The following is an 18353-nucleotide window of genomic DNA, read 5'->3' as shown; positions in this document are numbered from 1 at the left end:
CCACTTTCCATGTGTGATACGGAACAGTATCTTCTACCACCATCCATGTGATAAAGAGCAGTATCCACTATCCATGTGTGTTAGCAAACAGCACTGTCCACTACACTATCCATGTGTGTTGGGAAACGGCACCATGCAGTGCACTATCCATGTGATAGAAACATTGTCTTACACCACTTTCCATGTGTGATACGGAACAGTATCTTCTACCACCATCCATTTGTTAAAGAACAGTATCCACTATCCATGTGTGTTAGCAAACAGCACTGTCCACTACACTATCCATGTGTGATAAGGAACAGTATACTACACTATCCAGAAGGATTGTCAAACAGCGTCGTACACTACAGCCTCCATGTGTGATAAGGAACAGCAGAGCTGACTGCTGCTGAAGAAAACACATCATGTGAATGCTAACAAATACACCGCCAGTGTTAATTTCCTGGCCTTTCAGCCCGACCCACGTTTATCAATAAAGCATTGCACATCACAGCAACCAATTGGCGGCCTGTCCACGAGCCATCCAGCTTCCCATTAATGCAGTTCTCTCGTATTAGACCTGTCAATTTCATGCTTGCTGACACTCCAAAGAAATTGTTAGTAAAGACTTTCTTAAGAATGTGAAGATGTCCTTTGAACTAAGTGTGAAGTTTGGTGTAGAGATTCTATCACTGCCAGCCATGTGCAGTGAACAAGTAGTAGATTTGCACACAGCTCTGTGTGGATATTTCTCATTGCCGATGCCAGGCGTTCTACACTTGTGTTGTTGTCAAATACTGCCTTTGAAATCATAACGAAAACCTCCTGCTAAAAGCTATCATATTAAATGGCCCGAAGTCATTGATATTTAAACACTGGCATGCTAGTGTTTGAAGACCTGAATGTCTTGTAGGCCCACAATATTAGCACTTGACTATGAAAGCCTGGAACCTGGGGTACCCCGTCCAAGGTATGGTTTTGCTGTTGTCTTGATAATGCTGGTTCAGGCGATGAATTCCAACAAAAACACGTCATTCATGTCACTCACGATACAGTGTTAGTAAGTACTCCGACAGTTTACATAGAGTGTAGCATACACACTGAAAAATTGATTAATGATTGGAGAGGATTTCTTCAGAACAGTTGCAAGGAGAATAGCTTTTGTGAAGGCAAGAGCTGCCTTATTGGAAATTTACTTGCAACAAACAGACTATTACAGCATACATCACATGCAATATGTCTTATTTAAAACAGCTGCAGCATTTCAATAGAAGACCAATTTACATTTGATGAAATGGTTCAATCCAAGAGCAGTTTAAATACAGGCCATTCAATATGTGATTTATTAGCCTGTCGGAGAGATGGCAGTATTGTATACCAAGTTTCGATGTAAATAGATGCCCTGTTTTCAAAGCTGTTTGCAATATATGAATAATGCTGAAATTCTGCTATGTCTTTTTCTAGTTTCACATTGGATGACTGTTTCTCATAAAGGGCCAGGCTCTGCCTCCGGTCCATTGTTAGACAGTGATTTTATGAAAACCATATGATCTCACACTGCTATTTAATAACTGCTCTGGTAACAAATTGAGCCTTGCCGATCTGTCATGGAGGCTCTCAAGTACCTAGTGTTATTAGAAGCCTGACAGATTGATAACTCTCGGCTTTTCAATAATTACGTGCTGTCCTGTAGTGAAACTAGGTTTACCTCTCACAGTGACATATCACGGCTGTAGCTTCGGTGAAGAGGGAGAACTGCCTTGGTTTGTTGTGACAAACACCAGCCTCGTGCTCGAATTAATCGGTTCTGTAATACTGCTCATTATTCACAAGTTTAAAGCAATTATATTTTTCACAGTGCATTTGATAATATTGAGTAACCTGATACAATGTAACATGGAGTTGCACGAAAAATAATATTTTTTTGTAGTTAATAACTATTGTTATTTTGCAAATTGGAATAGGAACTTATTATTTTGTTGGCTGGAGATGCATGTGACAATGTTATGAGATTTAATGTGAAGGACATTACTGGAATAGACAGCATTTCAACTCCCCTGAATGAATTTAGAATGGGTTATTCATCATACATTTACATGTGAAAGATGAAAGGAAAATGGTTTCCATGCAAAGGCTTCAGATTTGTTTGTCCAAAATGCAGCTACTATTTCATTTACTGTGAAAAGTGTTGTCTTGTGGAAGAATAATGCATTTAAAAAAAAATCAGAACCCAGATATATTGCATAGTTCATGTCAGTCAACCTGTGAATATAGGTAAGTAATATGTGGTAGTATACCAAATTGCAGTTAACAATAATTGAAGTTTCTGTTCAAAAACTGAGATTTTCCATTGTAAAGAAACAGACTCATATCCAGAAGCATTGCATCTTTGATGTTTGAATAAAATGGCAACTGGCTGTATTTTCAACCCTCGTGAATTGCAGATAGAACTAACTGATTGAAATGGTCTCTTGATGTTTGTCTCAAGGTGACTGATTTGGTGGAGTACATGTATGAAATTCATTGAACTTGACGTGCAGTCAGTTTATACAGTAGGGTATGATTAAATATACATTCAATTTGTACATCAGACAACACTGGAAGAGTAGAACACAGCTCCTTACAAACCTTTCACCGCGGACTTGCCCATGCAGCTCCGTTCCATAACCAGTGCTGAATGTATTCCCATTTCCACTCGGGATAGGAAATTATTCGTACTGCCCATTTCTTGTTGGTAATTGCCTGTTGCCACTTTGTCCTGTGGTTTTGTTAAGTCCTGTTCCATCGGTGTGCATGTCTCCCATACGTCATGAGTCGAAGCAACAGCAGGAAATTGGACATAGATTTCCAATCTTGTGTAATGGCACTTGTGGTCCTGGTGGTAGCAGATTCAGCTCCAGATCTGGACACGTAGGACCATGTGCTGGGCAACTGCTGTAGGAGTGTGTGAAGATTAAACCAGCCTTCCATGATCTGCGTCTATAGAATGGTGAAAAAGGAGACACAGGTGGTCATGAAGTTTCCTGTAAATTCCATCCACCTCTCACATGCTGCGACTACCACCGCCGTGCTCAAGGCTTAACACTTCCATGTGTGTTTGGCATACACATTCACGTTCTCACCTCTAGAGTGAATCCATTCTGACGTGAAATAAGGTACTTGAAAGCTATATGCGAGGCTCCAGTCTGTTATGTTTTAGGTGTTGCCACAGGCTGAACAAACAGATCTATGTGAATTACGGGACTTGTCTGCACAGCTGGAGTAGACAACATCAGCTGGTTAATGTCACCGAACGGACACTTCCATGACCAAGTGTGTCCAGGGTTTCACTGTCTAATTAGACAAGTGTATTCTCACCTGCCTCTAAGTCGGGGTAATATGGCGAGAGACCTGAGAAAGGTCACGGCTTTCTCCCCTTCTCCGGCACTATCAACCGTCACTTGGGCAGTTATCGATGGTCACAGTTGACCAGGGGAATTGGTAATCAGTTTAGTTGTTCCAGGGGGCATATAGGATGTGGCTTACCCACCTGACCTCTCCCAGAACGACCCAGTGGTGGTCACTCATTTCTGTACAAGGCCAGCAGCACTCCTGTACAACACTGGCACAATCCCTCGTGTGTACAACACTGGAACAATCACTCCTGTACAACACTGGCACAATCCCTCGTGTGTAAAACACTAGCACAATCCCTCGTGTGTACAACACTGGCACAATCACTCATGTACAACACTGTTGTCAACTTGCTCATCAGTACAACACTGTTGTCAACTTGCCCATCAGTACAACACTGTTGTCAACTTGCCCTGCAGTACAACACTGTTGTCAACTTGCCCTGCAGTACAACACTGTTGTCAACTTGCCCTGCAGTACAACACTGTGGTACTCTTAGCCTCATGTGCATACTGTGGCTCTCTCATACTTCACTCCAACTGAAAAAAATAAAAAAATGTGCTCCTTTGATGACCGTTTTGATAAAGCCCTTGAGAACAAAGCTGACAAGAAGCACATGTTCATTTACAGCAAGTTACTTTAGTTTGTCATTTTGTCCAAACATATTACACACACACTCCCATGTGCTTTTTCTTAGCATTTTATGTTGCACTTTTCACCACTTAAGAAGTTCATGAAAGTCTCAACTATTGGCTGCAAGCCATTTCGCTGCTACATGACCATGACATCCTGCGAGTTGTGTGTATGTGTACCCGTGGGAGCACCTGGACATGCACCCAGGCTGGCATGACACACAGGTGCTCATCACCAGGCGACATGTCCTGATCTGCATGCTCCTGTGAAGCCAGGCTGGGTGAGAGTTAGAGCAGTGATGCAACTGGACATAGGCCAAGTCCGGGTAATCCTACATATAGATTACAGATGATTGCTGACTGGCCTCTGGTTACCTCTAATGGCGACATACCATAGTGATAGCAGTTTACTGGGCGACTTCAGCTTTGTTGATGCATCCAGCATAAGCCTGTCTACACATTGTGGAAGTGCTTCGTGACGATCTGTACATGGCCTTGATAATGACTGCAGTGTACGGAGCAGGTGGGGTGAGAGGCGGCACACGAGCATTCCAACTGACTGTGTGCAACAGGCTACCCCTCAGAGCTCAGAGATGTTGTTGAATTGTTTGGTGTCGGCTCACCCCACCTGTCCCCTACAGATTCCGCTGTAGCCCGGGAAATAGACATTTATGCTCAAATGTCAACATGGAAGGTAATTGGTTTGCTGTAGATTAGTGGATGGCAATCACCCAGACGGGGCCTTCAATAAACATAGCAGATCACCGTCTCTTGTATCCGGCGACGGCCCCCACAGTTGTATTGGATCTCATTCAAGGATGGTTTTTTATTAATTTTTCCCTGAAGAATATTCAATGGAGCTGATATATACACATGAAAGTCAGATCAATGCTGGGTGTCTGTGTAATTCTATAAGATGGCACTGAAACAAATGATGGTCACGTGTTGCGAGCCTTAGCCTGTTGTTAAGGAAGTCCTCAGGTTTTAATAGGACTTGGTCATGTCATTTTAGGCTTGTTTGCATCTTAATGGGCTGACTGCATTGCAGAGACTACTTCCTTCCATCTGACGGAATACGAACGGAAAAGAAATGTGAACTGTGGTGTTTATATCTGAAGATTAGAAGGGACTTTGTAGCTGGAGCAATTTCATTGGGAGAGTAATGGGGAGAGGACTGCAGTGTGGTACCAGGCTGCCAATGACTCGACTGGTGCCATTGTTGTCTGTCTATATGCTTAATACTGAGCAGATTGTTTCATTTTATTGCCCGATTTGGTGGGCACTGTTCTCAGCTCTTTCTAGAAACACTCAGGTTTTAGCGTGTACATACTAATGGTCCTGTTGTTTAGGCATATTGGCTCCTGCAGCTGTTGTTAAAAGCTGGCACAAGGGTAAAATTGGCAACTAATGGAATATGGAAAAAACAGCAGTTCACATGTAAAATACTCAGTAAACACTTGTTTGTGGGACAAATGATTTGTTGATATTCAACATTGTCATTTAGTGTTATCCAAGTTATTATACTGCATATTAATCTATAGTGTTGCAAGATTGTGAAATTGATAAGATGGGACAATGCTTTGTTCACTATACACCACTTTGTCAAGTCGGTTGCCTTTCTAGATGGCGGCTAGTGAAAATGTCACATATTATTCGTCTATGCTGTGTAATTGAATTTAATACATGTCCCATAATGTATTTGTTTTTTGGCAATAATGGAAAAAAACTAACCCTTTTAAACCTGCACTGGATATTTCAAGAGAAATAACTTGTATTTGATTCTGTTATTGTTGGTTTTGTGACTAAATTATGGAAAACATTAACTCTTTTAACCCTGAGTGAGGTATTTCAAGGGAGATAACTTTTATGTTTTGTGTTTCAGGACACCCGGGTATGGGCCCAATGCAGAGGATGAGTCACCCAGGGGGGCAGGATGCCCGGTCCAATGAACCCAGTAAGTTGACACTAAGTCTCCATGTTCTCAGAGAATGCATCTGGTATAGTAGATTAAGTGCCTGCACCTGCCTGTGTAAGGTCCAGCGTTCGATCCCCATTCACAACATAAAAGGGGTAGCCTAGTTAATCGTTCGCTCGTCACACTGAAGACCCGGGTTTGATTTCCCACATGGGTACAATGTGTGAAGCCCATTTCTGGTGTCCCCCGCCGTGATGTTGCTGGAATATTGCTAAAAGCTGCGTAAAACCGAACTCACCCACTCACTCACTCACTCTGTGTTTTAGTGGATATTCATGTTAAACTGCTCTATGGTGTCACTAAGAACCATATGTACATGGACACATGCCCACACACACACATGCCCACACACACATACACACATGCGTTTCTCCTCTCTTCCTCCTCCTGGCGGGGCGGTGGGGTAGCCTAGTGGTTAAAGCGTTGGCTCGTCACGCCGAAGACCCGGGTTCGATTCCCCACATGGGCACAATGTGTTAAGCCCATTTCTGGTGTCCCCCGCCGTGATATTGCTGGAATATTGCTAAAAGCGGCGCGTAAAACTAAACTCAGTCAGTCAGTCCTCCTCCTGGCTGCCTCCGTGGTGTAGTGGTTAGAGCGTCCGCCCGGAAAGCTGAAGGTCGCGGCTTCGATCCCCGACCGCGTCATACCAAAAGACGTTAAAATATGGTACTTGTTGGTCCCTGCCCGGTGCCTGGCATTAATGGGTACAATAAGGACTGGTCGGCTTGGAGTCAAGTATAATGTGTCTGAGTGGGGTATTCATGCTTCACTGCGGCATGATATCTCAGTGAGCTAGCACTATAAAACCAGCTTCAGTCTGGGCTAGTACAAGCAGCCGCACATACATATACACACGCATGCACGTCGTCATATGAGTGAAATATTTTCAAGCACGACGTTAAACCCAATTTCACCTCACCTCACTTATTCCTCCTCCTCCCCCCGTCCCCCACAACCCCAAACACACACGCCCACCCACACACCTATGTTATTAGTCAAATTCCATTTAAAATCAAATGACCATTTCCTTTTGGCTGCAGACGTTGGTCTTGGATTAGATGTTTTAAATAATGGTTTGTGGATAGTAAAGTTTGATGACAGCAATGTTTTATTTATTGCAGGTTTACGACTCATTACCAAGTTATGGTGGCATGAGGGGTCCACCGCCTAACTCAAGTATGGGGCCAGGAGGCCCTGCAGGAATGCCACCAATGTCGATGTGAGTAGTTGTACCCAGAGTATGAATGTGTGGACTGCACCTGTAACACTGTTACCACCACGGTAACGCTTAGTCTCTGAATAGTGAGTAGTTGTACCCAGAGTATGAATGTGTGTACTGCACCTGTAACACTGTTACCACCATGGTAACGCTTAGTCTCTGAATAGTGAGTAGTTGTACCCAGAGTATGAATGTGTGTACTGCACCTGTAACACTGTTGTTACCACCACGGTAACGCTTAGTCTCTGAATAGTGAGTAGTTGTACCCAGAGTATGAATGTGTGGACTGCACCTGTAAGACTGTTGTTACCACCACGGTCAGGCCCATAGACTCAAGCTTATATCTGAATATATACAGTGAAACCTACCTTTCTTGATACCCAATTATTTCCTGGCTAATGTACGTACATACTGTTTCAGGCCAGGGGGTCCAGGTGGACCAGGGGGACAGGGGAACAGACCGTGGCCACCTACATCATCATCAGTAAGTACAACTTCAGCGTGGGTGATGGTCACCATCTTTCACAGTCTTGTATCACAACCTTGTGTCAAGACGTGAGAAATATTCTTCATGTGGACTTAAAGTGAGATGTCTTTGAGATGACACAGGACCAGGTGCATACATGATGTGTTTTGATGTATCAATAGTTCATAAATGTTGGTACCAGCAGAATGTATACCTGTGAAGATCCAGGTTAGAATTGGTCTTCAGCAACCCATGCTTGTCGTAAGAAGTGAATAACAGGATCGGATGGTCAGGTTCATTGACTTGGTTATCCCAATTGCGTAGATCTATGCTCAACATGTCAATCACTGGATTGTCTGATCCAGCTTTGATTATTTACAGACTGTTGAAATATAGCTGTAAAATTGTTGACTGACTGACTGCAGTGTTAAACAAGCCACCAAACCAAACAAAAAGCCAAATGTATATGTGTGGGTACAGAGAGAGCATGTCTCCTGTACTTAATGCTTGACATTAGTTTCCCCCAAGTAGGGTCAGGTGGTCACAATGGGTCATCATGTCCAGATTGCTCATGCTGTCATGCTGTCATGCTGTCATGCAACCTTTTACCTGATCCAAACTCAGTGTTTGGATAGCACTCTGGCTGAAAAATCCTGAATGAAGCTGAATATATAAATGCACAATGGCATTTAGAAAGTGGTCAGATGTAACATATGTTATATTTGGGATTACACTTTCTACAGATTCTAGTACTTTTGTTGGGTTGAGTCCCATCCGGGATTCGAACCCACACCCTCAGAGTCTGAAACGATATATGCTCTTAAGTGTTTAATAAAAATACATTATTGCTGTTTTCAGTTAAACTACTCGTCAGCATCTCCAGGAAGTTATAATGTAAGTATCAATTCCAGGAATTGTTAAGAAACTTCTATTGCATTACCCTTAAAAACAAACTTAAAGTGAAGCCTAACTGTTGCTCAGTAATATGTACGAGAGAGGATTTTCTTGTACCTACTTCAGTGCTTTAATGAGTGTGCTTACAGCACGTCTCCCTGTCCTCTCTACAGCAGCAACATCGTGCACCATTGATTCCTACTAACTCCTATAAAACTTAGCCTCATTACTGGCTAAATGACAAAACGGAGGATCAGTCATTAATTTGTGGAAATGCCTTTGAGATAGGATAATGCAGGGAGGCATTTGTGAAACTAGACATTCGTAAATTTATGATCAGATCTGTAAAGTCCACAATATACTTTTTGTGAAATTATAATATTTTAAATTAATCAGGAAATTTATGGATAACACCTTGCTAAAGCATTATTTAAGAAATACTGTTTGCTCGACCCCCATGAATAGTGTGATGAAGTACATTTTGCCCTGAACTGTTGAAGTTAAAGTACAGGTGCTTGCAGTACAGATCCGTTATCCCATCCGTCAAATCTTAGGAACTAAACAGAAACATTATTACATTATAAATACAGAATTGTTATGACAAAACTATATTTGTCAGCTTTGTCATCCATCAACTTCTAAACAATACCTTCCAAACAAAAATTAATATCCTATTTAACCAAGACCATGCACAGGGACTGGGATAGAGATCTTTCACAATGGGCCATTTTCAGGATTATTAGACATTTTCTGAATTTAGAATGGGCCACTGCCCTTGTATCAATATAAACTTCAAAATTTTGATCGGGCGATGGGGTAGTCTAGTGGTTCCATTCCCCACATGGGTACAATGTGTGATGCATATTTCTGGTGTCCCCACCGTGTTATTGTGTGAATAAAGCTAAAAGCGGCGTAAAACCCAACTCCCTCACTCAAAATAAGCCATTTTTTATTCTAATGTGCAAAATGGCCCATGGCCCCTGCCTTTCCCAATCCCTACCTGCAGGAACAATCTCAGAATCTGTGACACCTCTTTTGAGCAATGCAGAGGATGTGAAGCAGGTAATTCCAGCAGAGACAGGTACAGCTAAAAATACACTAATATGTGAATCCATTAGTCTTGGAATACTTTAAAGACCAGTTATTTGCGTTTAAATGCTTTCTTGGAACTTGTTTTTAAGAGCTTACCTTTTTGTTGTGACATTCCTAGGGTATGGTATCATCCACCTATTGGGTTACCTGCCTATCAATCTCCCACGGAGGGAACTTGTCCCAGTTTTTGTTTGCTTTCTTGGTATTTCTTGGCATTAATTTCCTGGTCCAACCTCGATCTTACACATCCTGTTTTTTTGTAAACGAAATATATGTTTGTTTAACAGTAGGAAAAGGGAGATGATGAATGTTTTTATGAAGAAATTGACATGAAGAAGTAAGATGTGGAAGATAAGATATGTTCTGAAGCAGAGATTGGTGTCTGTATGTAGATAACACACGAACCTCTGCAACCTGTCATCACTGATATATCACATGCACAGAAACTTCAAACAACTTGAAAAGATTTCTTTCGTGGACCTATTGCTTAAAAATCATTTTGTAAAATAATCATGTTTTAGGTTAGATAATTAGATCATAAATAGACATTTAACTCAGGTATCGGTAACAAGCAGGATGAAGATTGCGTCTTTCATAAATAAGGCCTAAGTAACTTGGACCAGATCATTGACCTGGAACAGTGTTGGACATTAACAGTGGGGAAACTGGAACAGTGTTGGACATTGAAAGTGGGGAAACTGGAACAGTGTTGGACATTGAAAGTGGGGAAACTGAAACAGTGTTGGACATTAACAGTGGGGAAACTGGAACAGTGTTGGACATTAACAGTGGGGAAACTGGAACAGTGTTGGACATTGAAAGTGGGGAAACTGGAACAGTGTTGGACATTGAAAGTGGGGGAAACTGAAACAGTGTTGGACATTAACAGTGGGGAAACTGGAACAGTGTTGGACATTAACAGTGGATAGACCTTGACATTTTGTAACAGTATCAGACATTAATAGTTGGTATACTGTGAAGTGGAATGACAGTTCATACAAAAGGAAACCCATTATTACATGAACATTTTGTGAAACATTTAAGTGAGCAATCAGGTTTTAGCAGCCATGTTTCCGGCAGTCACTCAATGGGTGATCCTGTTCAGTGTTACATGAGACGTTCCTGGTGTTCTCTGTCTGTATGCTGTGTTTGTGTTTCCAGGGTCCCCCAGTAACAGGGCCCCCAGGTACACCCATCATGCCCAGTCCACAAGGTCAGTATCAGCCCACTTTGTGCTCATCTCTTTCCGGTTTTCCATAAATACTTTCAAATCCTGCCCAAACCATCATGACATAATTTCAGTTGATCTTTTAGGGTTGGAACTGGTAATCCGCAACCCGTGCTTGTCGTAAGAGGCGACTAACGGGATTGTGTGGTCAGGTTCGCTGGTTCACGCATCTCATTGTATCGGAGTTGTGTAGATCACTGCACATTATGTCAATCCCTGGATTGTCTGGTGGTCTGGCCTGATTATTTGCAGAGCCCCGTCTGATAGCTAGAGTGCAGCATCAACAAGCTAACAAATAAATGTATCAGAGCCAAAAGAAATGTCGAAGACTTTGATTTCAGATGAGTAGCTAAAGTCAGAGATTTCCAAGCTAAGATGATCATTTCTTGGCTTCAAACTCAATCGATTAAGATCAAACTGCATTTATTTTCTTTGGGAAATTAACATTTGGTAGCTTGAAAACAAATTATCTAAAGTTTACGCCAATTTTGTGTACATTGGTCTCGAGTAGATACGAGTCACTTTTACAAGAAGTTGGGCCAAATAAAAAAATGTTGTGGTTCAGATAACACTTTTTTTAAATGTAGGGTGGGTTGGTAGGTAGGATTTTATTTTGTTTTATTTTTTTACATTTTTTTTAGAAGTAAAGTACAAACTAATAGCACATTTATCAATGTGTTATTGTTTATTCAATGAAGCTTGCAGTTATCATGTCGACTTTCTCTATCAGAATGATCAATGTCCATTGGTGCCAGGAAACAACAATGGTACCTGAAAGCTTAATTTATTCATACCCCTTTAAAAGAAAAATAGGGTCAGCACCAGAATTTAAGGGTCAGTCAGGTAATCGGAACCACAACATTTTTTAATTTGTTTTAGGCCTTACTCCTGTTCTTTTTTCTATGGTAAACAGGTGATCTGTCTGTCATGGCTGGATGGTGTTGCTGGACTTAGCCTTTCCATTGTGGGTGTCGTTTTCCTTGTGTAATATATAATGAACAAAACTGTTTGCGATCATGAATACTTTTGGGGCTATTTCTATAAAATTTTGTTTCACTTGTCCTTACTTGCAAAAAACATATCCGAAAACTATTCATGATCTCTGACTTTTTGTTCAGTATATTTGTAGACCTGTGGTGTTTGTCGGTTTTTGAATGTGGTTAAAAAAACAGATTATATGCGAGACATTGCATGCTGATTGCAATGTCTTTATATAAAGACCTCCCACACATGCTTTCAGCGCCAGAAGCAGGCAACTCAGACGGAATGTACAGTATGATGAAGCCTGGAGGACCGGGCGGCATGCCAGGGATGCCAGGGGTGAGTAGAATGGCCAGGAACCTGGCGTGGGATAAACACTGGACTTCCTGGCTGTATATAGTTTATATAGCCTGCATATCGTACATGTAGGTAAGTACAATGATAGTAAGGTTTGGAATACAGTAGGGTTTCACATTAGATGGTATGTTTTATTGAGGATATAATTCACATTCGACTGGCGTTGAAAAATATTTGTCGTTGATGTCCTTCTTGAACAACTGTCTAGGTAAGGGGAGATAATTCACATTCGACTGGTGGTGAAAAATATTTTCGTTGATGTCCTCATTGAACAACTGTCTAGGTAAGGGGAGATAATTCACACCTTTCTAAAATAACTTTTAAACTATAATACCAGTCCGTGCCCAAGGTTCATGTGACAGTGGTGATGGGGGATAAATCATTTTGAGGAATGCTTTACAAGATACAGAAATCATGCTATTATCATCCAAAACTGTGTTCCACAGGAGATATTGCCTGTATGAGATCAAATGATATCTCCTAGGAGAACTTGATGATGTCACAATGGTATGACATCGCTGCACTGCAAGTCTAATGGCAGGACCATGTTCAGAGATTACAGTTTTCATTGAAAACTAATGAAGAGTGACTTTTGATGATAGATAGAATCTCACCCTCGTGTCTTCGGATATCAAATATCAGCACTTGTTGATAAAAGTAAAAGTATCCTCAGCAAGCCAAAGATATTTGTAACTTTATCTACTCGTGGTGATATATTTGATATCAGAAGACACTTGGGTGAGATTCTCTATATATACATGTGACCAGGTCCCTCTTTCTGGAAACAATTAGCAGCTGGGTCTCATCATGTGGGCGTTGTCTCTGTTTCAGTTTCCAATGGGACCAGATGGGTCGATGGGCCCGATGGGGCCAGGGGAGATGCCTCCAGTTATGAATGGTAAGTCATGAGATCAGTGGACCTCATTATGATATAATAGTCTTACTAAATATTGTTTGAATTTCTTTGTCTTCTACATGTCTTTAATTAAGCAGTGTGGGGTAACAGCCAAGGTAAGACTAGGTAAGGCTCAAGTGAGGTGAGGTGAAATTGGGTTTAACGTCGTTCTTGAGAATATTTCGCTCATATGACGACGTGCATGCGTGTGTATGTGTAGGTGCAACTGCTTGTACTAGCCCAGACTGAAGCTGGTTTTATAGTGCTAGCCCACTGAGATACCATGCTGCAGTGAAGCATGAATACCCCACTCAGACACATTATACTGACTCCGAGCCGACCAGACCTTGATGTACCCATTAATGCCGAGCGCCACGCAGGGACCAACAAGTACCATATTTTTAACGTCTTTTGGTATGACGCGGTTGGGGATCGAACCCGCGACCTTCCGCTCTCCGGGCGGAGGCTCTAACCACTACACCACCGAGGCGGTCGGTAAGGCGCAAGTAGTCACATGTATCTGCAGACAAGAACACACCGAGCTGTGGAGTCTTGCTCTCTTGACTATTGCTTCTATATTTCAGCAAATTGTGTAGACTTTATTGCAGATAATAAAAATATAACATCTAGGAAACTTGCATACCAGCTGTACACCTGCATTCACCAGTTTTCTCACTCACTCATGTTGACATATTTCCAGAGAAACATGTTTTCTTTCTTCTTTTTTCAGCCTCCTTGGTGTGTGTTTCATTGTAATGATGTGACTGGAATATTTAATTTGAATGGTCACATTGTATGTTATTTTGTAGGCATGTCTGTTCCAGGGGATATGGATGGAATGAAGAACTCACCTGCAAATGGTCCCGGAACACCAAGAGATGATATGCCACCTGTTAGCACGGCAGACATGGGATATGGTCTGGCTGGGTACCAAGACAATGTAAGTCAGCTGTCATTGTGAGCACGTGTACATGTATGTCCTACTGGCTCGCTCGCTCCTTCGCTCCCCTATTCTGAGAGTTGGCACCGGGGTCCGTCAGTCCGTCCGTACGTCCGTCCGCCTTGCTGCCTGTATGCCAACTGAGCTGGCCAGAGTTACTCCCTTGCTTCTGGCTAGAGCAGCTACTATCCTCACTCTTTTTCTCAGACACGGTGTTGGGGCATTGCATGTTTCTTCTGACCGCCTGGTGCTTTCTTTAAAAACTTTCTTTTTGTTTCTTTTCATTTCTAATTAGAGCATCTGCCTGTTGATTGATTGATCTGTTCATACTCAGCATTGCTCCCCTCTCAAACAATCTTGATGATGGAATTTGGTAACAGACTGTCTCCGTGGTAAGTCAACAGTCGCTCCCTTGCCACCTGCCTGCCACCAGACCAGCTGACTGGCTGCCTCCAGATGGCGCTGACTGTCACTACTTGCTCTATCTGACCTGCTCATTGGCCGGTGATCAGTATGAGTGACCAGGCCTATCATCGCATGTGACTCATCGCTGCCCATTCGGGGAGCTGCCTCATCGTAAGACCTGTCATACATCATTAACAATCATTACAGCATGTGCCCTAGTACGTCGCCTATCTCAATGTTTTGATGTTTACGATTTTTCAGGAGCAAAACGAATCTGCCGCTATCCTAAAGATTAAAGAATCTATGCAGGAGGAGGCAAAACGCTTTGAAAAAGACGCCGACCAACCAGAATATTTCATGCAATAAACCTAAATTATTCTATTATTTATATGTTAGTACATTGGACGCGATTGGAGTCTTCTACAGGTGGTAGTGCCAGTGATAGTATGGCCTGGATGTTCACTATGACTGCAGGATTAGGGAACTTGACGACCTTGACCTTCTTTATTTGCGTACATTAGCCCTGGCTCCCGGCTTTCTCTGCTCTCTAGACACGCATGTTCATAATCTTTAGGAAGTGTTCCAGCAGCAGACTTCAGGCTCTGATGAGTTCAGTTTCATTTCTGTTGTAGACTAGTCAACTAGTTTCTTCAGTTGTCCCTAATCTGCAAGACTACTCAAGTTTTCTTGACATTGTGTTGCTTGTAGACGTGGTCGGCTCTGCCATGTCTCCCTCATCCAAGTCATATTGAACAGCCAGGCTTCAACATTGAGACATCAGGATTGTTTGATGATGAAGAAATAGTCTTCAAGCCAATGCAGCTGGCCAGTAGTAGTAAAGTAGCTCATCTTTGCTTATCCTTAACATTAACAGTACTGTACTGTCCTGCCCTCAATTGCATGTCTTGTCTCCGTCAAACTGACCTGTTATTAAATGAGGGTCCTCACCTGTCTCCGGCATCCATACAACCGTCCGTCCGTCCGTCCGACCCGGCAGCCGCGCTGTTGACAATACTGAACTTCCAACTCTGTAGACTTGCTGCTTTAGCATTGCAACCCTTGTGCCACAGTGCCCCACTAAACTACTAAACTGGGGAGGGGGGGATCATGATTTGAGTTGTATGTGATACACACGTTTATGTATTTCTATATGTATATACACACATATATTCATATATTATTGCAGTTGTCTTCCTATGTTGCTAACATCGTCTTCTGATAAATTGCCAAAATACCCAGGGTATTGTACATGCCAAGATCATCCTGTTATTATGCAAGTGTCACAAGGGCAAGAGTGAGCTGCTGCCTCTGATTGCCGATCACAAGATGCTACGTTACGAGAGATGTTATTTGTAGTTAATATAGAGTAAATGAAGAAGTCATGTTTAGTGCAGTATCACTAGGGCGGCGGTGGCACAAGGATTGCTTGTAGCATAACTATATACATCATAACTGACCTCTGTTTAATCCCTTCTACTTTGTTACTGGTTTCATATTCTTCCGAAATGCTTCCAGCCTATCTCTCTGCCCCGAGTGCTATGTAATCTTCTTAACGATGATTGTGATGAATCTCTCGGTTACAATCTCACAGCCATTCTTATTGGGACCAATTGGTGAGGAAATAGCTGTCATCATCAGCCACGTGAGCCATGTGTGGGCCCTCGAACATATATCCGCCAGATCTGTAGATGTTGACAGTTGTTTTGAGATAACATGTAGCATTTGGCTTCAAGATTATTTCTCTGAGTTCAGTGCTCCACAAGCTTGTTTTTTCTCTGGTGCACATGTACTCCACCGTGGAAGTGGGGTGAATGAGTGATCGAGCGAGGAGTGCCGAATATCTGACTTGTTATATATTTATATCTGCGAGCTGATTCCGCCCACATCTGTGACTCGGTGGGCCGACAACCCTCTCTGTCCGTTGTCCGCCGCCAACTTACAGATGTGCGATAGGTGTCAGCTGGCGTCTTGTTATACTGACTGCACATGGTCGTTTTCTGATGTAGTTGGATAATGTGGCTTTTTGTATATTTTGATACTGGGCTGCCCTGTGTTCCAGCTTCTTCCCGGGGCACTTTCTGTCCCTCTGTTTCTAATGTTGATGTGAGTGTTTTTATTTATGTGTTTGTGCGATCGATATCCTCATGCAAATCCATAATCCGCCTCTAGGATGTAGGTACCACAGCGTGGACGCAGCCCATCAGTAATGTATGCGTATCTACATCTGTGGAGGGAGCTCTGCAGGATTACATTGTTTTGTTTGTAGTCATTGCCCAAAAGTACTCTTAGCAGCATTTTATAAATCTCTAGTTCTGTATTGTTTTCCTCCAGCTACGTAGCTGTCTTGGGCAATATGCCATAAGCAGAATTTGAGTTTTTCACTCTGTTTGGCGAGCATGAGGCAGCTGTAGTGTTTGTTTGCTCCGCCTGCGACAACGCTAGTCACCTAGTACTTTATCAGTTTCTATACTGCCAATGCTCACACTAATATTGTCGTAGGAACATATATTTTTTCACAAATTTGTCAAAAAAAACCTGCTCTTGATCAAAATGATAAAAATACTGATTATGAAAATACATGTCCATATTTTGATATAGACTGTGATGTATATAACTTTTATCCTGACCATATCACTAAAGTTATATGGTAGACTTAACACTGTACTCCATCAATCTTCGAAAACGTTTTTTTTTTCAAACAACTTCCATAAAAGACGAGTTTCATTGCTATGGAAGTATGTTAGTACGGTGTGGCAGTAGCAGTGTTTGGATTGTTTACTTTCTTTTAGTTCTCATTATTAACATGTAGTAAACTTGTTGTAGTTTGTTTGACGCAAACTTTTTAATCACTTAATGTTCGCTCCATATCTAAGAAAATCTCTTGAAACAAATACGAGCCGTCTGTCATTTAATGTTTTCAGGAAATTTCTTTGCAACGTTGTAGTGAAACTTTTAACACTTTTGCTTTAAATTTTGTTTGTAACGTGTATTTGGCTTCAAATGGAGCGTCTAGTGCAAATGTTTTAAATGAGCGCAAATACTCTTTACTTGTAATGGACAAATTGCACTTTCGGTTGTTTTTCAGGACAGCCTCGCGTGCTTTTAGAAGCCGAATGAAAGCTGGTAAGGGTGGAGATAGGGACAAACATTCAGAAAGGGGAAAAGAAAGATAATTTAAGAGGCAATCCAACATAGTGACAATGTGTAACCGTAGTCACTTCTCCATAGTCGGTTGCTAGGTGACCAAGATGAGTGTCACTGAGACCTGCTTCTCGATTCAAACTGGGATTCCGATTGGTTAGAAGACATGATGATACAGAACAGTCGGAAGATGGTGATAGCTGTCGCCTTCCCAGCATTCCCCAGGAAGGAGAGCAGAGTTACTCCCCTTGGTGGACTGGGATATACCCAGGGAATAACTGTCTTGTCAATTTCTTATATCAAATATGCATATGATAAGTTAAAATTTGTGATAGAATTGTGGGGAATTTCATTTGGCATTTAAATGGGGAATGATTTGAAATTGTAAACTTTGTGAAGATCTGATTCTGCTACTGTCGTGGGTGGGGGTTCCACAATTTGAGGGGAATGGGATCTCATTCACAAACCACTAGTTTTGCTGGGGGCAAAACCACATCCAAATGATTCATTGTTAATTCTTCTAGCCCATTGCTAGGCAACCAGTCCTGCATATATACATAATGTAGGCTGTTGCTTATGTATACAGTGGGAATACTGTGGTCTGACGGAATGGGTGGGGTGGTGGGGGAGGTCATTTACTGCCCGGCGATGTTGACGCCAGTGTCGTATCCATCGTGTACATTGAAGAATGATCTGATCGTGTAAAGTTACCTGTAATTATATTTATTTATCTTCATGTTGGTGGAGTACAGT

The 18353-nt window shown here is 42.0% G+C and overlaps 1 protein-coding gene across 1 annotated transcript in view; it reads left to right on the top strand.

Moving 5' to 3' along the window:
• The window catches only part of LOC124284653 (single-stranded DNA-binding protein 3-like), a 106064-nt gene extending 88441 nt beyond the window's left edge, over window positions 1-17623 (top strand). Inside the window, 10 exon segments of the mRNA XM_046720761.1 lie at window positions 5887-5930; window positions 5932-5958; window positions 7104-7201; window positions 7622-7685; window positions 8526-8561; window positions 10815-10866; window positions 12101-12201; window positions 13051-13117; window positions 13924-14054; window positions 14721-17623. Coding sequence (XP_046576717.1) covers window positions 5887-5930; window positions 5932-5958; window positions 7104-7201; window positions 7622-7685; window positions 8526-8561; window positions 10815-10866; window positions 12101-12201; window positions 13051-13117; window positions 13924-14054; window positions 14721-14825 — 725 coding nt within the window. The 3' untranslated portion in view covers window positions 14826-17623.
• Window positions 17624-18353: the final 730 nt, after the last annotated feature.

Source organism: Haliotis rubra, unplaced genomic scaffold (assembly GCF_003918875.1).
Source record: "Haliotis rubra isolate DU_JTF1 unplaced genomic scaffold, ASM391887v1 Scf340, whole genome shotgun sequence".
Taxonomy (NCBI): Eukaryota; Metazoa; Mollusca; class Gastropoda; order Lepetellida; family Haliotidae; genus Haliotis; species Haliotis rubra.
The sequence above is the reverse complement of the archived record's forward strand: the minus strand, read 5'-3'. Positions and strand labels throughout refer to the sequence as shown.